This window comes from Cavia porcellus, unplaced genomic scaffold, assembly GCF_034190915.1.
Source record: "Cavia porcellus strain 051 isolate PalLab524CR breed Dunkin Hartley unplaced genomic scaffold, mCavPor4.1 scaffold_4, whole genome shotgun sequence".
In the NCBI taxonomy this organism is placed as follows: Eukaryota; Metazoa; Chordata; class Mammalia; order Rodentia; family Caviidae; genus Cavia; species Cavia porcellus.
The window spans coordinates 73,879,757-73,902,298 of NW_026947487.1; the positions used below are offsets into that span (position 1 = coordinate 73,879,757).

General features: G+C 33.5%; 1 protein-coding gene across 3 annotated transcripts in view; it reads left to right on the forward strand.

The window, feature by feature from the left end:
• The window catches only part of Ccser1 (coiled-coil serine rich protein 1), a 1,226,082-nt gene that overhangs the window by 420,368 nt on the left and 783,172 nt on the right, over positions 1–22,542 (forward strand). For all 3 annotated transcript variants that reach the window (XM_063247277.1, XM_063247276.1, XM_063247278.1), the window contains exon 6: positions 3,182–3,389. In XM_063247277.1, coding sequence (XP_063103347.1) covers positions 3,182–3,389 — 208 coding nt within the window. The remainder of the gene's footprint in view (positions 1–3,181; positions 3,390–22,542) is intronic.

Consider the following 22,542-nt stretch of genomic DNA (forward strand, 5'->3'; position numbering starts at 1 on the left):
AAAGATCCCCATAAGAAAAGTACAAAGCCAATTTACCATAGTAACGTAAATGTTTTAATTATGTTTATACTCCCAAATTCTCTAGTCATTCAGGAAGAGATATACTGTTTATGAGCTTTGCTATTCTTCTTCCTAAAACCCTTTATTTTGGTACTTGAGGACCAAGAAAAAGCTAAAAATCTCAGTTTAGCTTTATTTAAGTGCGGCTAAATTTTAAATTATAATAACTTGAACACCATTGTTTGGGATCAAAGTATATGGGAATACTATTGAGCAACTCTACAAAGATTCATGGAATTGATACAGAGAGAGTGAACTGAATATAAATGAGGTCTGTAGAAGTTTCCTTGTGTTTGTATTTTGTTGGAAAAAGTTATGGTGAATAATAAACCTCTCTGTCCAGCTTTAGTACCACACTTTCTTTATTCCATATTAAAAGACTTTTTGATGCAAAATGTGTTTTTTCTGTTTACTGAAACCATGATGCAGATTTGGAAGACAGTGAGTTGTATATCCTAAAGTCGTGTATTGTATTTTTTAGTGAGGTCTCCTAACCCAGGAACAGAACAACACCTGATCTTTGTTCTGTCCTCAGCAGACTTGGTATGTTCTAGAGAAAATCATGAAACTATGACTCTACATTAAAGATTTTCTTTCTTTTCGTGTCAACAGGAGGTTGTTTTGTTTTAACTTGAATTTTCCCAGAGACAGATAGGTATTTTGAGTAAGATAATGATTTACTATTAACAGTAGTTGTCAAAAACACTGAACCTAAGGCACTCTCAATGAGAAAGACAGTGGCATAAATGTAAACCAAATGGCTGTGCTAACAAACTATGAATTGTATCCCTATTTCAGGATCATTTCACCAGCTGCCTTGACTGAATTATGATTGGTTTTGATGACTACCATATAGCTTGTAGTAGAAGTATTTTTTCATGTAGCAATTAAAATGTTCTTATGTGAAAGCATATCATTATTTTTAATATCAACCTTAAAATTTATTTTATTTAAAAATTAGTTGCATTTTTGAGACAGGATCAGTCTATCTTTATTGTTTAGTCTAGCCTTGAACTCACTATTTAGCCCAGGCAGACCTTGAACTTGTAGTAATCTTTTGCCTCAGACCTTGAACTTGAGATTAGAGGCATGTACCATCATGTCTGGGTGTTCTAAGACATTAAAATCATGGTGAGGTTTTTGAGATCAGTGACAGAATCCTATAATGCCTGCAAATTTAACCACTTTTGCTCTGTTGGATACAGTGTGGATATGTTTAATAATTGTGAGAAGAAAGTCCGTCATTTACTTTTTTGTAATTAAAAATAGTTGCAAAGTATTGAAGTATTAAAAATAGCTAATTTTGTCCTCCAAATGAATTTGTTTATGGCATGTCTTTCCTACACCAAATTACAAAAAGCTTTAGATTTTTATCTGTGTGTATATTATTTTCTGAATTATATAACAAAATTCCTATGCAACCTAAATTAAAGAAAAATAAGAAGTATCGTAGCACAAGGGTCAACCAGAGATAGAAATAATGTAATACTCAGTATTATTCATATCTGATTATTAATTGAAATAATTTAATGGTAATAATTTTTTGTATAATTATTATAGAAAACATATCTTTGGGTGGTAAGAGTTACTACTACTTAGATTTTATGTCTTTTTTTAAAAATAAAAATAATCTCACAGTGTTTTTGAGGGCTCTTGGCACATATGTTAACTTACACTTACCCTCCAGCTGGTAGGTGTAAGAGGGTATTCATTTTACATAGGACAGTATGCAAGTGTAGATGAGTAAATTTTGTCTAAGTTAAAAAGCAGGTGAAAAGTGAATTTAGGATGAACTAATGTGTACTTGGATAGTGTAACACTCTGCCCTCCACTAATCATATAATTTATTCAAATAATTATAGTGAATATATATATATAAATTGCAGTACCTCAGGCAGTGTTGTAAGGATTTAAATGTTAGACTTGTCTGGAGATAGCTATTTGTTCTTTAAAAATATATATATTTGTCAGTCTAAAAGGAGTGGCATTTTTATGAGAATTAGCACTTTGTGTTTGATTCCTTCTACATGCTGGGTTTTCGAGATGTGGTTCTATAAATTGAATTGACAAAGACTTACCAGTACAAAAACAAACATTAAAACACCATTGTGGGGCTTGGGACTTAGCATTCAAACCCTACCACCAAAAGAAAAAAAAACAAAAAAACAAAAAAAAAAAAGGTGAAACACCCGTTGTGCACAAAAGCAGGACTGCTCAGATGAGCCACTCAAATGAGTGCTTAGCATCAGGGCTTATGTTGCATCTTAAGAAAAAAGAACAAGAATTTTTTACAAAAGAAGCAAGAAAGGAGTTGGAGTTCCTAAGGCAGCAGAATGAAGAAAAGTCATACCTGAGAAACTTTCTGAAGACACAGTAGGCAGTTAAATTTGTTCCATAGATATGTCTGGGGCTACTCTGACCTGATGGACATCTAGACTTGTCTCCAGTGATTAAGTTCTGGTGGACAGAGGAGGACAACTTTATAAGTATATACATGCTTTAAGTGACTAGGAGGTGATCAAAGGCTTATTCTTGCATCTGCTTCTCAGCTGCTTTCAGCCCACAATGATTCTTAAACATTTTGTGAGAGAGGTTGGCATTTTGACTCCCTCTATATGCTAATAACACCAGGAAATTATTACCCATGTATATCCCTTTTTAAAAAGTTTTTTTTTATATGAAATTCATTATAAAGTCCTTTACTTTACTTGGTCAATAAAAAGTCCACTGATTAGTTTAAAATAATAATTAGTAAATCAGTATTCTCTTCTTAATTTTTTGATTATGGTTAATTTTAAGCATGCTATGAGAAATGCTAGTTATAAAATTTGTCTTCCATCGATTTTCATTGAGTCTTAACATTTTAAATTAAGCACCACAAATAAATTAAATGCTAATTAGGGAATGGTCATCTTGTAAGACAGTAATTACAGTTGAATCTTTATACAATCAACCTATTTCAGAATCTCTCACAAAGTCTATTTTCAGAGGTAAATATATGAGGAAATGATGAGATTACCAAAATTTTTTTTTCTTGCCTACTAATGATATTGATCAACAGTTTAGGAAAAATAGTTTAAGTATGCTGCACTGTAATTTATATTAGTTTTTTTCTTATTAGGAGTCTTTCTTTGAAATTGACAAGAGACATGGACCAGGAATCCAGATGTCCCCATGTCAGCCGAGTGCCTGGCAGCCCATCGGCAGATTGGCCCTTCCAGAGCATAGAAGAGAATGGAGGCTTTGATCCTCTGCCATTCAGATTGATGTTACAGGACTGCACTGCCGTGAAGACGCTGTTGTTAAAGATGAAGAGAGTTCTCCAAGAGGTAATGGTTTACTCTTAAGAATAGTTCCTTTCAGTGGGGGCAGACAATGAAATCTTCAAATGTGGTCAGACCCTGCTGTATCAGTGTCTTAGTTATTTTATGCTCATCGCTGAGACAAAATACCTGATGCCCAAGTTGGGAAAGGAAAGGTTTATTTCTTACAGTTTTTGGAGTTTTCAGTCCACACTCAGTTGGCTCCCCGGCAGGCGGGCATGGCTGGGCTGCCTTTCATGGCGGCTGCAAACAGCAAAACAGCAAGCCCGAACCAGCAAAGAGAAAGACACACCTTCTTCCTGCCATTACATCACATCCTGGCTCCACCCCTATGTGGGTGGAGCACTGACACCGTCAATCCAAGCAGTAGGCAATCAACCACTCAGAAATACACAATGCAAACTCATGAGGCCTGGGGGACACAGACATAAACCATGACAGTCAGTAATAAGATGCATGGTGCTGTGTGAGAGTCAGGACTTCTATACCTCATTTTCTTTGGAATTTTGGTTTATAAAAAGGTACTCAGAATTTCAGGTCTAAAACTCGAAGGTTCTATGAAAGAATAAGGTGACGCCAAGCTGCGTCTTACTTATAGTGTAAGGAGAAATGAATGTCAGCTGTGATGAGAAGTGTACACGTTATGCAGCTACTGAGTGATAGAAATACTTCACTTGGGTGACACTGCAGCTGTATTTAAATGATACTGTACTTTATTAGCAGTTTTTGCTCCAATCATAGTCAATCCAGGAAAATCCAATCTGAATAATATCTGATTTTGTCAAGTGAATGCATATGCCCTCTACATTTAATTGGTGAGCAAGTCAGGAGAATGTGCAAAGGGACTTTGCCACATTAGTATTTTTTTCCAGAAATCAGATTTTAAAATAGAGGTCTGCTATGATACTATTTTTAAAATTACAATTACATTCTTTGGTAATTTCTACTATTACTTAATAGATATATGAATTTGACAGCCAGAAATTTTAAAAGAATATCCTCCAATAAGTGGGAATTTGGAAACATAGCCTAAAACTTTTGTCTTCCAATTGAAGTTACTTTTATTACATCTCATTACCTTGTAATAGATTTCTAGTTATTAATAGAAGAGATTTATGTATTACTTAGAATAAGTATTAACATGACTACATTATAATAATGATTGTTAATAGTTTAACACTTATTTCATAACAGTGACATTAGTAGCTGCTGCTGGAGGTGAGAATTGAATCAGGAAGACTCAATTTAAGCTAAATTTTTCCATAGACTGTTGGAGGCGTCCAGTTTTATGCTTTCATTAGCTTTTATAAACAAACTTGGGAAGAGATCTTTGTTATGTCTCACAACCTGCTTACCTCACTTACAGTCGATGATGAAGTATACAGAAATGAAAGGCTTTTGCCTAATTACTACTAGGGATTCAGTAATTCAGTGCGTGGGCAGTTTAAAAAGACAAAAAAATATAAATTACATACACTTCTGGTTGAAATATATTTTTAATGGATAATAGTGCTCAAAACTCAGTTCTGCTTTATTTTACTCATACCTACACTGTGAATTCAGACTCACCAGATTGCCATAGTGCAGTTGCTATGTAACAGTTTCTTCATCTCATCTTCCTGTATAGTTTCATTATGTCGTGTTTATAGTTCAGAATCAGTCATGTGGGAGTGTCTAAATTTACAAAAATTGACAAAATCTGCAAACTAGGACTTTTTAAAGAAAGTCCTGCTGTTAAATATTTACCAGCGTAATAATTCTATATGTATTGCTGTATGCTTTCTATTCAAATAAGATATGAATAGAGAAATTAGAATTTCCCTTGCCTTTGGCTTAACATGCAGTGTGAACCTCTTTGAACAAGCAAACCTAATAACATCTGTTACATTACAAGATATTAATCTCACAGTCTGTAGCATTCAACTGTTCAGCTTTATCCCACCTTTGGTCTGCAAAATCAATTCAAGTGAAAGAGAGCAAGAAGAAATGACAGGCAATGTCAAGAGACTTTCTTAAGGTTTTTAATTTTATAATTCTAAAGCGTTCAATGGTATTCACTATTGAAGAGGTCAGAATTTATTGTCTGTGTTTATACTTCAGTTTTTTCATTAAAGAAACAAAAGAGAATTGGTTTTTAAAGGTGATGTGTAGTGACCAATACTTGTATGTTTGTGCAGCAGAGTGAATCGAATTGGTGCTTCACCCTAAATACCACAGCTCTGACCTTCTTAGGTCACACGCAAGCACTTAAACTATGCTCAACCTACAAATAAAAACAATAAAGAGCAAGCTCAAAGTTACACCTAGCATACAGCTAATCCTGGCACAGATTCCAAAGCCAATCAAGTTAACCTTCCACGCTTACTGCCAAAAGCAATGAGAGTAATCCAGTTGGAAAACACTGCAGGACCTGACTTTTTAAAACAAACATCCATCCAGTTAATATTGCCTGTTGTATTTTAATGAATGTGAAACTTAATGATAAACTCTATTTGTAATACTTTAACGCTACCTTTAAATTTTACAACTAAGTAGCATTTTTTAAGTTGCCACATTTAAAACTTTCCGAAATTTTTATTAGATGATAACGAAATACTAAATCTTATTAGGTCCTTCATGAATTTCTTTGTTTTAGTTGTTTTGTCTTTAACTACATTGCATTACTCTTTATTTAACCTACTTAGTGGTTAATAAAAAATGTTTACTAATTGTAATTTCACCAGTCTGTGGTATCTTCATAGTAATGTGAATCATACTAAACTAACCTAGTCCTGTGAATCATATTTGTTATCCTAATCTATGATATGGACTTTCAATTCAGTGTCATTTACAAAGTGAATATAATGGGGAAAGTGAATGGATCAGAGAGGCTAGCAATTACCTCATGGTGAGATCCGGGGGTGGAGGTCATTGAGGGCTGAGACATGGCTCTAGTGGGTCTGCTTCCGTAGGCCCAAGCCTGTGAATGCTGAATGTTTTCCAGAGAATTCTTCTGTATATCCTGAAACAGCTGTACTGTATTAAAATACTGCATTTTAGACTACATTAGACATAGTAAAAGGATGCTAACTTCTAAATGCTTCGTAGATCCAGCCATGTCTTTTTTCCCAGTTGCTTCTACATGAGTGGTGTCCCAGTTTTGGGCAATACCTTCATAATTGGTCCTTCTACTTAATTGTTTTCTCATCCAACAATCCAGTTCCCCTATTGAGAAAAAAACAACTATGAGATCAAATCCCTCTTCTGTAAATTTTGAATGTTTCCTAATTTCCCTTATGTGTCCTTAGCCATTTTTCTGTCATAAGTTCTGTTTTAGCCTGCATTTCCTAGCAATCTGCTGCATTTATCCTTCCTCACTGTAAGGATATTCTTTTTTTTCCAAGAAGACAAAGTGCTTGAAGAGATTTATTGTAGCTTGGCATAACTGATGCCATCTTGTGCCCTCATGAGAAAAGCAGAACAAGCTGCACTCATAAGAGAAAAATTAACCTACTCAACAAAGAAGCAACATACAAGTATCTACCAAAATTAATCTAAGATTCTAGCTAAATTGTTTCCAACAGGTTGTCTTGCTTTGCGGTTTTCTACTTCAAAAACTCTATAACCCTTCAGTTTGGGGCCACTTGATCTGACTCTGAAACGGGACTTTGTGAGTGATCACTGAACTCAGCTAATAACATCCCAAAATTTGTCAATTTGACTGCTTGGATTCCTATATTGATTATGAACCCACCTCAAGAATGAACATATCATTCCATTCTTTACTTCAGTCCCTGAAGTGCTGTTTGCTGCTCAATAAATTAAGCAAAAAATTACTCCATTTAATTTTCAGTCTGCCACTAAATGATCATTAATGAGCTAAAAATGAAAATTTGAATGCCCATTCAAATGAAAAGTAAATATACACACAGCACATTTTCCCCCTTTGAACATATAGAATATGCTGTTTCTCAGAAAGTGAAACACAAAGTAACAATTACTAGATTTAATTCAGTCAAGCTACTTACATTTTTCATTTAATCAAGACTCTAAGTAGTAGAGATGATCTCCTGAGGCCTTTTGAATTTTTCTGTGGAATCGATGACTCTAGTATTCATTAACAATATTTTTGAAATTGTCTCATAAATCTTCATGATTAAAAAAAAAAAAACAAAACAAACAACAAGAAAAGCCTAAAGGCTCAGAGATAGGCTTTCCCATATACAGACATGTCACCTTCCAAACACAGATTATTTTGATTTTTATACACCATTATTATAGTGCCAGAGAAAAAGAGTAGATATAAATGATTACAAAATCCAAAGTCAGTAAGTCTAATAGTTCCTTAAATGTAAACATTCATATAAAGTTTATATAAAGTGTTTACTTCTCTGGGTAATCGTTTTCCTAATGGTGCAGTATTTACATCTTAATATCATTAATGTTGATTTCAATTTTAAGAGGAATCAAGGACGAATAATCTGAATAAAGTATACTTCTAATTTTGTTTCATTTTATAAGATCAGCTGTTACTAAAATACACATGCATATTCTGAAAAATATCAAAAATCAAATCCTTTATTAAAAATATAAGGCTGTCTTTGAGACCTTAGGAATTCTATTGTTACTTTTATCTTTAGCATTACAGATAGAACTGACAGTAGTAAAAGAGAAATTTTTCCTTTAAAACTTTTTCATATAAATTTATTCTGCATGTTTAATATTTACAGACATAGCATGTAAATGTCTGCCTTTAGTTTGTTCTGTTTTCTCTTAGTCATCTTTTATAAAATTTGCTTGCACTCCATGGTAACTGACCAGAGAGCTACTGAGAAGGGATCTAAAATGCAAATCAGTTGTGTATTTTCAAGGGTGACTGTAAGAATGTCCTGGATTGTTTGTCAAAGCTGATTCCAGTAGCTCCAGAACTTTTAAATTTAAACCTAACAAATAAGGGTTAAGAATTGAATTTCCTGAATAATGAAACGTGTAAAACGTGGACAGGGTAAACAAACAAGCTGCATGTGCTGCATATTTTTTTGTTGGTGTTCAGGGGGCTGAGGCAAGAGCTATCAAGAGTTCCTGCAAAGCCAGCCTGAACTTTATGAGTTCAAGGTCAGCATGGGCTGTGTAGCAAAGCTTAGTCTCATAAACAAAAATATGTTGTTAAAATATGATGAACTTATTTTAATGAAGTGTCTAGTTACATTAAAATCAGGGAAACATTTACTTGAGAGTCAATGTAATTTACAAGTGCATGTAATTGATATTAATATTTGGACTCTAGCTGCTTTGTTTTGTTTTTGTTTTTTTGGTATTGGGGATTGAACTCAAGATCTTGTGCTTGCCAGGCAGGAGCTTATGCCACAAAGCTAAGACCCCAGCCCTTTGTAGCATTTTGAAAAAGACTTCCTATTAATTAAAGAACTCTTACTCATATTGCTTTTTTCTTTTCTCAATTATATGATAGTTCACATTCAATTTAATTTTATCTAAAAAGTATAATGAGAAAGTTTCAAAGATAATTTTTTATGTAAAATTCTGTTTTTAATTAAATATAAACTAATTACAGGACAAAATTTAAAGTTTTGAACTTCACCATGTATTGTGCAATGCAAAGTTTTAAATATTTTTTTCTATGTCAGTGAAATGATTTCAAAAGGTATTGTTACTAAAACCAGACCAAACGTGGGAAGAAATGGCACCAAGAAGGTTTTGCAAGCTCTTTTATAACATCTGTGGGCTTAACTGGATTCTTTTCCAAAGAGTCAGAACCTCTCTTGGTGGAGTTTTGGGTTGTTACGGGGAAGTCAAAGGGGAGGTACTGAGGCAGATTTAGTGCATTAGGATTGGAGTGTTGAGTGACTTCATGGGCGCCTCGGGAGTTTATACATCTCCAGTTCTGCCATTGGGACATGTTAAACAAGCATGGGTTACTCAAAGGAAGGAACGTTCTGTTAGCAGGCTTGTCTGAGACGATGGGCATCCTTGACAGGCTTTTGTTTAAAATTTTATTTTTCCTTTCAGTATAATATGGCTTATATAAATAACTGACCTATTATTAACACATCTCAAGATTAAAAGAAAGGCATATTGAATAAAAACTCCTGAAATGGCACTTATAAACAAAAACTATAACTAAAAATCCTCAAGAAATGAATCAGATGTAAGCCATTTCTCATATAAATGTACACAACAGTTTAGTAAATTTCCTATTTTTCCTATGAAAATGTCATATATTTTTTATTTTTTCTTCATATTTATTATCTTTAGCTTACAAAGTATGCTTAAGCAAAATTAGCAAAACAGTTTCTATAAAAATTGCATATTTAAGCAATATAGAAGAATATATTATAATAGCTATAAAGATAAGATATATTACCAGAATCAAATAGGTATAGAAACAATTCTTTGGAAAGACATAACATCCATAAACATGGATACTATATTTATATACTTATAGAATTATAAATATAGATGGCAACTAAAAAAAGAAATTAACAACCATAGTAAGACTTTAACACCCTTTAAAAATAATTGATAAAAAATGAAACATATGGAAAATTCAAGAAGATCTGGGTATTATATCACCTTCTGTAACCTAACTGAAATGTATAGAATAAGTACAATTAATAATAGAATCATTCTTTTTTCTCAGATAAATGTGAAATATCACCAAGAGAACATATATGCTGAGTCATCAATAAGTCTTAATATATTTCAGAGGTAGAAATTTGTGAACACATTTTTTGAAAACAAAACAATTAAGTTAGAGGTAAGTAATAGTAATTAACTCATGGATCAATTTAGAAATCAAAGGAAATTCTAAAATTTTTCAAATAAGAAGTAAAAGGAAGTGAGAAAGAGGAACTAAGATACATAACACAGGTACTCATTCCCCAGGATGAAAGTAATCGTGCGTATGTAAATTGTACCAATACACTGAAGTATAAAAAATCCATTTTTATGCATCTTGTGCATCAGATGTGTTCACTAACAAATAGCCCTGAAAGTTACTCTGTGGCCTCTATTAACTTGCCTATATATATATATATATATATATTCCTTCTAGAATAAAACATACATTATTGAAACTTTAAAGGAATAATTAAAAAAATACTACAACTCCTCGAAATTTGTAGGCTATAGGTAAAAGAATGACTTTGGTGGAATTTACACCTTTAAAAGTTTATCAGAAAGAGCGTGCTGCAGTTGGTAAAATAAATTTGTTACTTGAGAAGGTAGAAAAAGGAACACAAATATAAATAAAGTAAGGAAAAATTAAAAAAAATCAAAGAAGTTTAAAAATAAATAATAGAAACTTATAAAATGTTGAAAAGATAAAATAGAACAACAGTTAATACAAAGAAGAGAGGGACTGAAGAAAATATTTAGAAAAAAATAAGAAACACAGTTCACCAAGATTCACAATGAGTTAAGGAAGGGTAATAACTGCAAATTCTACATATATGAAAATCATAAGGAAAATATATAAAACTATAGTTCAGGAAAAAATGATAATATGATGAAAAAGGCAAATTATTTGAAATATACAGCCTTCCAAAACCTGAGGACCCCAATCTATGAAATAGTTATTATTGTTATTATTATTCACATTATTTTATAGTACTAGTAATTGAATTGAGACCTTCACATGAACTAAATCCAAAGACTTTCTTAAAATTCTTTTGAAATAAGTTCTAAAAATAAAAACAAACAAAAAAAACTTTCATGGGTGGATTTTATCATATATTTAAGGAATATATAAGACAAATTCTATACAATGAATTTCAGAAATAATAATAATAAGTGTCTGCTTTCCAGCTTGGTATATGGGGCTAGAATAAACTAATAGCAAAAATCTTGCATAATTCTAATAGGAAAAATGAAATTACAGGAGACTTTTTCTTAATGTGAATAGTGCCTTTTAAAACTAGTAAGTAAAGTCTAGTAGTATGTAAAAATTGGTGATTCATTTGATTTTGTTGTATGATTTCAGTGCCCAATCCAGTCAGTGAAATGATCCAACAATCATACATCATTAATCCCAGCATCTTTAATCCTAGCACTCTAATCCAGTGAAGCAATCACATACTTGATTCAACCATCTGTGAAAAGCCCCTTCTAAAAGCTGCAGTAGTCTTTGGGGAAACATCCAGACATAAATCATAACAAAGCCCTTTTATATTTCAAGTATAATTAATGAAACTCACTGTGAAACTCAAAATGATTGTGTTAATAGCTGAGGAAATTTATGGTTAAAAATCAACAAAGTATACCAAATAGTGGAAGAGAATATCTGTTTGATAGCTAATATCCATAATTAACTGTAAAAAACAGAAGTGACCTCCTAATATGACCATGAAGGTAGGAGTATCCGTTCACATGCCTCTACTGAACACTGTGTTGGAATTATTACATAGAAAAACATAATATTGGAAAAGATATCTAAAAGTTCTTCCATCTGCATATATCATGTTTGTTTATATAATCTAAAAACATTTAGTAAAAATAAAAAAGGAATTGTGTTATCCACACAAGAAATGTAAACTTTATATATTGCAAACATTTACTGATCAAAAAAATTGAAAAGAGAATAATTCATAATAGGGCTAGGAAGTAAATTAAATAATACTGCAGACTTCTCTACTCCAATAAAATTATGTTTTGCCAGGTAGCAAATTATCCCCGACATTTAGAAAACAAATTTGTCTTTGTTGTTGCATAGTTTCTCTGGGGTGAACTGGAGCATTGCTCCCTGTTGGTATGGATGAAGACCTGTAGTGCAGTTATGTTCCAGATGTCAGCTGCACTACCAGTCACAATGATGCTCCTCTGGGTTTGAGGATCCCCTGCCTATCTCCTCATTTACTGACAAGAACACTCATTTTTCATGGCTCAGGGTCAGGCCTCAGTTCCTTACCATCTGTGCCTTTTGCTAGGCCACATGGGAACTGGATTTCCCTAGAATGGACAGTGCAAAATAAGTAAGAGCAACAGCGCACAAAAAAACATGTGTTTTATAACTGTACCTGAGAAATACTGTATTATCACTTCTGTGTAATGTATTGTTCACCAGGAACAAACATTGCTGCATAAAAAGGCCCGATTAAAAGCATGGATTCTGCAAAATGCAGTGGTGGAGCTTGGAAGCTGAGTAGAACAGCAGGTCCTCTGGCCTCTCAATATGCATTCCATCTCATATACAGAGCACACACATGCCTTCCAAAAGGCAATCAAATTTTAGTTTCCTACAACAGCAGTTCAGCGTAAAGCATAGCAGCAGTACAGCATTCTGTTTTAACCTGCAGAATGATGCCCAAGTGAGTAGTCTCTTGATTAGTGTTCAAAGCCGGGCGATAATTCTCTATAGCCTTTAGTCCTCTGTGATTTTGGTTCTGTGAGTCATTCTTTGTCATCAAGTTAGAATATATTTTTAGCAGACTGATTTCATATCCTTAATCTTCTTGATACATTAGTATCCAGAGGCATTCTTTTTTAACAGTGTCTGTCCCTTGAAGTCTAAATCAGAAAGTGTTTTCACGGCTATAACTGTCTTAAGATTTGTTTGGAGTCCTGTGAACCTTATTTGAGATTCACTGCATTAGGCCAAAACCACACTCAGAAATCTCTTCAGGATAACTCTTACTCTAAATAGAAACAGCTGAGGAAAATGCCCTTAAGCTTTTGAAATTGTGATTATTTGGTTGAGAAATTCCATGTGTAGCCCCTACAAGCTTAAACAAAGATACTTTATGTGTTTGTGAACTAGGTCTTCTGTGCATCACCTTCTTGTCTTTTAGAATAGTTCCACACCAACCAAGTAAATGCCTGAATTTGTGCATGTTTTATATCTGGGTTGATGTGTTTGCTACTCAGGCTCACATATTCATCAAAACTCACTGAACTGTATATACTTAAAACAGCAACACATGGAATGTCTCACAGGACAACTTGAGAGCAACACAGTCAGTGTTTTGGAAATCTGTAAATGAATCATGACTTTACTGTACAGATTAGGTAAAGGTTCTATTGCCACTTCTGACTAAATGTTACCACTGCTTAATTTTCTCATTTTCAGAGTAACATAAGTTAAAAATCAACAGTGTAACAGTATCTTCATATACACCAATATATATCACTCTGCATTTTTTGAAAGAATCTTGAGTTTAGATAATGGCATAATTTAGAATCACTGAGGACTGGCAGGGTTCTTAATAAGATTTTTCTGTTTACTTAAATCTTGGCTCTGTATGAGGTTATAAAACTTAATCTGCAAGATAGGTAAAGAGAGGAGCGAAATATAATACTTTATTCTTTTCATATATAAGCAATCCAAATTTACAAGTTCTCTGGCAGAGATTAAAGAGAGAAAGGGAGGAAAATTCTTCTCTAATTTTATCCTTATTTCATTGACAAAGTTTATTGGAAAGAGTGGTAAAGATGATAGATGTTTTGGATCATAGATGCATAGGTGTGAACGTCACTTCCACCACTTAATAGTTGGTACAAGTTGATTAAAGTTTTTTGTACTCTGTTTTATCATATGCAGTATTAATAATTACCTCATTGGCTTATTTGGACAATTAAACAATAAAATATAACCCATATATATATAGCTGTTTACACACATTGTATGTTGTATATTATATATCATATTTATATATAAATATATTAAATATATGTAACATATTTAATATAGGATATTATAATATATATATATATAATATGCAATATATAAAGTTATATTATATATGTATAATTATTAGATAAGCATTTCAACCTTCACTTGTCCAAAATAGAACTTACGTTTCCTTCTGCCTCACAAATCCTTTTCTTTAGATTTTCTAGGCCCAGGAAATGACAATACTATTTATTCGGTATGCAAACCACAACTCTCAATTTTCCTTGCTTTTTTTCTGTTATGTTCTATGTATTATAATATATGCTTTATATAATATACTTATATATAATACATATAGATTACAGGTATCACTATGGATATGAGGCATAAGAACCCACGAACACAAATCACTGCTATAATATTAAGTGAGGTGGAAATTAATTGATAATTTTTAAAACATGGAAATATAGTAATAAATGCTCTTTCACATAATGGGGTGCTGTAGTCATTGAGTAATAATTCAATAATTATTAACACGACCATATGGGTAGAAACTAAGAAGTATTGTTGCCATTTATACTTTTCTGGATTTAGTTATGATGAGATATTTGACCCGATGTTCCTTGCCAAAAGAACTGTCAGTTGAATTTCCTTTTTTCAGTTCAATGTTCATGAAAATTGTTACATTTGCGTAATGGTGGTGACAGACTAACATGGTAACAAGTAAGAGAGAGAAAGGAAAAGATGTGTGTTGTCTCTTGTCAGTAGTACTGCTGAATCAAGGTAGAATGGCCGTAGAAAGAGAAAAAGCAAGGGAAACCAATAGTTGTGTTTTGCAGAATGAGTAAATATTATGGTCATTTCCTGGGCCTAGGAAAGTTGAGGGAAAGGAGTTGTGTGGCAGAAGGAAAGATGAGTCCTATCTTGGACAAATGAAGGTTGAGATGCTTATTGAAACATGAAAATGCATGCATCAAGTAGAATCTTGAATCAGTGTGTGTGCACATTCATGAACTCCTGGGTGGAAATACAGATTAAGTATACTTGATCATAATTTATATTTAAAACCAGCATATAGTGCTCCAACACTTAATGATCAGAGAAGCAGGAAAAAGAGTTCCCAGTGACATAAAAGGAAAGAACCTTAGGAGAGTAGTGTCCATCTAGAAACCAAGAGAAAACATCATGTTCAGAAGCTCACCTTGAGCACGGGCCCTTGAAAGTGAAGGATATGAGCAGATAAGCAGCTACCGGATGGGATGTCAGAATTCTCTGATTTTAATTTCAAAAGCACGTTGCCTGAACTTTGGAAATTTCAATATTTACAAGTTAAAGTGTTGATTTGTAAAGCCACAGCCTAGAATAAGAATAATAACCATTTATACGTATTTCTTAGTTGTGAATTATTGTTTTGTAAAAAATCGGTCTCTAAATGCGTCGAATGTGAACACTAAAAATAAATACTGTAGATTTCAAACAGGTGTTTTAAAGTGTGTGATATGTCTTACTTTTGTAAAGACATCGTAGAATTTATTAAGGAAGAAAGATCACCCAACGTTACTTACATAGAACTCACCATGTTGAGCTGCTGTCAGGTTGAAAACAGTATGCCTGTTAGCTGGCTATCTGTTTCCTAGTGTATATTCTTAAATTACTGCTAGTAGAAGTCTTACTTAATTGCTTACAAGGAAACAAACTGTAACCCACAGTGTAAACACTACATGACCCTCTCCTTGTACCTCACCACAGTGTTAACCCACTATTATCTTTTAGTTGTATTCAATAATTAATTGAATACCCACAAGTATTACTTTTGTGTTGCACATCTAACTTTATTTTTGTCTTGTATCCAGCATTAGTGTTTCCCTTGTAGTATAATTCATATGCTTTTGTGTACTCAGGGGGGCTAAATGTGGCATTCAGAACCTCAGACTGCAGCACAGCCAATGTTGGGCAAAGAGCACCCTGTGGAGTCTCTAGGGAATCCTCAGTGCACTCAGTACTGGTGGCAGGGAGAGGGAGAGAGGGAGGGAGAGCCAGGGCCACTGAAGCAGCTTAACTGTGCTGTAGAAGCACTGCAGTTCTGTATTTCTCTGAGGCACATTTTGTACTGAAATAGTGATTGATTTCCATTTCAGAATCAGAATCAGTGACATATTTAACTACAGTCGAATGCCTGTTTTTAATCACCAGGTCCGTAAATGATGAAGTTACCAATTTAAGTCACACAGCACAGTTGTTTAGGAATAATGTATACCTTTAAGTATTCATGTGTTTACTGGTAAACAGGTGAGCTTTCTTAATATTTAGTGTTCAGTTAGGTGGAAGACAGCTACTCCTTAATAATGTCTATTTAACCTGGATAGGAAGAAAAGCTTGAAAAAATTAAATATTGACTGTATTTTACTTTAGGTTTCCTAAAAGAAATACAGATGTTGATTACCTCAGTTATTTCAGATATATTATTAAATAAATTTTCTGCTCTTTTTAAAAGTAGGCAATAAAAATAGAGAACTAGTAACATAAATAGAAGTGGCTCATTATATTTTTATGATTAATACATGTGAAAATAAACTCATTCATCTTGTTTTCTTTGATTAGAAGATCTTGTAGGCTGAGCAAGGGAAGTGCTGATTTTAAAAAGAATAATGAACTATGATGAAAATTACCTTCACTCATATAAAACTATTTTTTAAAATTCTGTGGCAAACATTAGGAATCAGGCATGTTTTATTGCGTAGGTTAAAGAAATATTTTAGGTTTTCCTGGCCATCTAATCTGTATTTAAACCACTCACCTCAGTTTACATAGAAAACAGCTATATTGTACAAATGAATAGATGTTGCCAGTTCGTATAAAACTTTATTACAAAACTAGCCAGTGGGTTACGCTCAGGATTTCTCTGGGCCATCATCCTTTGTTACCTCAAAGAGCACCTACTGAAGTGTCATAGAGTGAGTGCTTTTAAGAGTATACTGTAGGAAGGCCAGCGTAGTCTAAATCTGTTCCAGTAAGAAACTAAATGATCCTGGCAAGTTATTTAAATTCTGTGTCTCTGTTTTCTTGCTAGTAGAGTGGGTATAATAATTAACATATCACTTTAGTGTGTTGTGAATATTAAATGTGTCAACATAACTTAAAATACATAAACTTAGCAAATGTGTTGGATCCAGAAAATGCTGAATGTGCATTAGTAATTATTTTCTTGTTGTCAAGTCTGACAGTCACTAGTGAAATTAAGAACTTGGGTCTGTTTGTAAGATAAACTCAGATTCAAATGATAGACCTACAGAAACTTAGCTATTATTTTTTCAGATTATTTGATGCTGGGGCTGGGGATTTAGCTGAGCGGCATAAGCATCTGCCTTGCAAGCAGGCGGTCGTGAGTTCGATCCCCGAAACCGATAAAAATGAAAAAGACAAAAATGTAAAAAAAAAATTATTTGATGCTTTTCAGGTTTCCTTATGAATAGTAAAATAAAATATTTATAACCCTTGAAAGATTAAATTTGGTCCAACAACAGAAAGGTGTAAATATCTCTTATTATTATTTCTCCCCTCTTGCTACTCTCTTGAAGAAATCTCATCCTAAGATTAATTTTAAACTTATCAACTAAATTGGCATTTGATACCAAGCTTAACGATATATCCATGGTTTGGATTTTCTCTAGAATTTGTCTTACATTTTAGTATTCTTATTTCTTTTTTGCTTCAGAGCTGCAGTTTGGTGCTTATTGTACAGATAATTTTTTTCTTTTTCCCAGAAGCACTGAATGCTGCTTGCTCAAGTCTGATCAAATGGGATAGTTTTGTAATAAATTTTGTGTAGGATATCAATGAATATGAATTGGGCTCAACTGTAGTACCTATAGTTAGATATTCTTTTTATTTTGAAAAAGCAAAGCAGATAAAGTACAGAAATTATACAGAATTATAAAAAATAGGAAATTAACACTAGTTAATATATTGCATATTGTTATCTTAGAAGTTGTTCAGGTCACAAGATTTAGGCATGAAAAAATAAGATCAAATGATCAAACAGTGAAAGCACAAACTGTTCTTTTCGATGAATTAACAGAGATTCATGGTATAGCTATCTATCTTGTATATATGTACATATATACATATATATGTGTACCTATATATATATATATATAATCTTTTCCCTTCTTCCTTCTCTCTATTCTCTTACCCCAGTTGTTCTTTCCCACAGGTAATTCTCCCCTCCTCCAAATCTATTCTTGATAAATTTCAAAGTGGAAGTTTCATTAGATGTGGAGAGAGATTTACTTGTGACTAGAAACGTTGTTTTAATCATGTATCTAAAAGCAAAATTTAGCTTTAATTCACTATACTCTTAATTGTAAAGTTTACTTCTCATTAAAAGCTTTGTGAAGACTATTTTTTTTGCATTGACTATTGTACCATAGTTTTGATGGATGATGATAAAGTTATGCTTTGGGAAGATGTGGTTGAATTCAGGACCTGATGACAACTCTGTGTTCCAGTGTGCCCCCATAGCTTTTGAAACCTTGGGATCTTCTGAACCCAAGACGAATTTTCTAATATTGGAAGGCTTCCTCATTTGCTGCATGTCACTGAGAAAGATATATATTTTATTTAAGTACTTTAGATATTTCTTTGGTTGGAGCTGTATCAAATTTAACTTCTACTGGTGAGATAATTGCAATCTGCAAATATTCTTGAGTTGTTCTTCTGAATGTTTTACTCAGTTGAAATATAAGAATATCTGTCTCACTGGCAAATAGTTTAATATTTACTAAAGTTATATTTTTTCCCTCAAGGAACTTTCAAAAAACAGGATTATATTTTTAGTAATGAGTAGTAATAAAAGAGTAGTTAATGTTGCCATGGATACAAATAACTGTGGGCTATAGGCCAAAAAGCTGTTGGCTTTGAATTTGAATAATCCTTTAGGTAACATCTATGTCTTTATTCAAGAACAAATGTAGGGATTTTTGATGTAAGGTAATTACATAATGTAGTAATTCAAATGTAGTCTTGAGAATATTGGAATATTAGACAATGGGAGAGATTAGCATCCTTAGCAGGTACCTGTGTGTGCGTATATCTTGTGTGCATGAGCATGGACTCAGGTGTGGGCATAAGACAGTCCCTGTGTCCAGTGAGATTGTTCAGTGTTTGCAGTTTTATATTCTGAGTGTGGGAGACAAGGATGAATGAACTTTTATAAATAAATGGAGGTGGTGGTGCACAAAGCCTATAATCCTAGCAGTGTGCCAGGCTGAGGCAGCATCATAAATTCAGCTTAACAGTTTATTGAGACACAGTCTCCTAATAAAATTTTAAAAAGGTGCAGATGTAGCTTAATGTGTAGGCCCAGAGTTCATCCCTTGTACCACAAAAATAATACATTCATACATGCATGCATACATACAATTAAATTTAAAAATCTTTTTTAAAATGTCATCAATATATAGCTGTCATTTAATTGCTCCTTCCTGGTCAGATTAGAGGCCCGTATAAAAAGTTCACTCAACTCTGGAAAAATAATTGGGTGCTCACATTTACAGGCTTCATCTAGAGCCATTCCTTGGCGTCCTTCTTGTTACTTTTTAACTCCTGCTCCTCACAGTGTTCACTTACTATTTCTCACTGTTTTGAGGCTCTGACTTTTACCTTGTATAAGAATTCTGATGTAATTTTTCTCTCTCTTAGCAGTGAAACAATGAGTAGACTACTTTTCAATGAGCCACCCATTCCTGTCAATTGAATTATTCCATGAAATTTGTATCTTTTCACTACCCTAAGATAGTAACCTCCTTGCCTTGTTTGGCCAGATAGAACAACATTGGTCTGCACTCTACCATAAATCTCACAAAGTACTGTTTACACAAGAGGTAATTTCTCAGTACCTTACCTTTCAGCAGTCACTCCCTCTCCCACTCCCTCCCCTCATCTTCCTGCACAATTGTCCTTTTCATTTTCAATTATGGCCCAGAAGAATGCAGCGTTTCACTGGTGCTTCAAGTGTCCTATGTTTTTCTCACACATTATGTTGCCCCTGGTATTAACTTTGTTCCCTGGAATAAGAAGCAAACATTGAGGTTTAATTTATAGTGCTTCCCATAACATTATAATAAACATTCATTTCCTTTTACAGCACCAGATGTATCTGTTCATGTTAGTTGAGTTGCTATTTTCCAGATTATAAACCTCTATGAGATTTTCACTGTCTACAAAATGATCCTTACTGACCAGAACCAAAAAAGGCATTCTTTTTTCATAATCTGGAGAATGAGATACTGACAAGTTAAATCATGTTTAAGCAATATAAAAATGCTTCTCTAATAGATGCATAACACTAGGGTAATCATCTTTACCAGAGACCTTTCACCCGCTACAGCTATTATTACAGTTTGGTAAGTGTTGCTATATTCAAACCTTTTATATTCTGCTTTTATATACTTTTCATGTTGTGCTTCTAAAAAGCAGAAAGCTAGGAACACTAGCTACTAAACAGTGGTGGCTTTTTTTTTCCGTAAAAGTTACATTTATATTTTAAACTAAGCAGTATGAATGAAGTTGAATGAATATGCAGTGATTTAAAAATTCATTGTTTAATGCAAAATCTTTACTTTGAAAAAATTCAAAATATTATTTTGCATTTATATACAATGTTTCTATAAAACTAATATTGATCTTAGGATGGGATGAAAAAATTAAAACATATTCTTAAAATAATTTATCTTGCACATTGAAAATATAAGTTCAGATTGACTTGTGTGTCTGTCCTAAGAGTTTAGGAAGTGAAGAAGCTGCAGACAGTAAGAAATGCCAATGAAAAATGACACTAAACAAGCATTAAGTAGTAACAATTCATGCATTGTTTATGATATTTTGATGAAAAATAAGTTTTCATGCTACTGTTTAGGCTATACGGAGATATAAGGAGAATAAAATATTTAAAATAACATAATTATAAGAACTTTTAATTGTGACCCCATTTCCTAAGGAGATTTTTTTCAATTTACTTTTTTATCTTTTAGGTTTTAAAAGGTTCAGTATTAGAGCATTATGTTCATTTATTTTATAGGCCCACTTGTGTACTTAAGTAATTCAATTTAGACTAGATTCAATTTTCTGTTCAGTTTATCAATAAATCTTTATTGTAAAACAGACTGTGAACCTGAAAAAAAAATAATAAAGAAGGAAATGTAGCAAAGAAGGAAGGAAGGAAAGAGAAAGAGAGACCAGGAAAGAAAGAGGAGAAGAAGAGATTTGTGCTTAAGTATACATGATTTTTGTATACAGAGAGTATGATCAAACTTAAAGACTGCAATTTCTACAGGTGTAAGGTGCAGCATATGAGATAGATCCTAAGAACTTTGGTTATTTTGAGCTGTCTCATATTGTTCCATAGTTTACACGTTACGTGTTCTAATTCTATAATGTGACTGTATTTGGATACAGACTCTTTCTGAGATAATTAAGGTTAAATTAAGCCATAAAGGCGGAGCCCTACTTCAACATGATTGATGTCCTCAAAAGAAGAGAACTAGAGAAAAGTCCCTGTGAGAACACAGTGAGAAAGCAGCCTTCTGCAAGCCGATGATACAGATCTCTGGAGAGACCAAGTTGTGAAGCCTTCTTTTAGACCTTTAGTCTTCAGAACTATTAGGAAAATAAAAATCTGCAATTTAAACCACTTAGCCTGCAGTATTTTGTTATGGCCGGGCTAGAAAAGTGACATTCCAGCCAATATTATTCACAGTGACAACCAACCAAAAGCAAATTTTGTATGAGAAACTTGAGGATCTTGCTGCATTCAAACAGAGGGGAGCACAAAGAGTGCCATGGTCCTATCAAGTAGAGTGGAGGTCCCAGAGCAGTGCTTGCTGCCTGTTCTCACACATCCAGCCCTGTGCATGACAGGATGCCTGGACAGCTCTGCTCCAGTAACAGGGAGGGGCCTGGTTCCCTGAATGCATCCACTGCGTGAATAGCCCGGAGGTGTAATGAATTTTATGATGACTTTTTGGTACAGAAACACGGTATGAAAATAGCAGTGCTGCTCAGAATTTAATTTGGTGTTAATGTACAGAGTATCTTAGGATGAAATTTATTAGTGGTAATAAAGATTAGGCTTAACTGATCTGGGTCAAGGGCAGTAAATGTATGAATGAAGGTGTGATGTCAGGTAGCTAAGAAACAAGGGAGAAAGATGATTTTATTAACGTTATAAATGAATTAGTGGTTGTTAAAAAATGAATATCCCCCCCCCAACTTCACATTTTAATGCAGTAACCCTCTGAGTGACTATATTTGGAGATAGGACCCTGTGAGAAAGTAAAAGGAGCTCATAGTTGTAGGGTGCTGATTTGATAGGGCAGATGCCCCCAAAAGAAGAGGAAAGAAAGCCATTTTGTTTCTCTGTTGCCAGAAGACATAGTTAGAAGGCAACTATCTGAGTACAGAAAGAGAGTCCTCATCAAGAACTGCCCTGGGGCCTCCAAGCCACTCAGTCAGTGGTATTTTGTTATAGCAACTGAATTTTTACCAAGCACTCAGAGC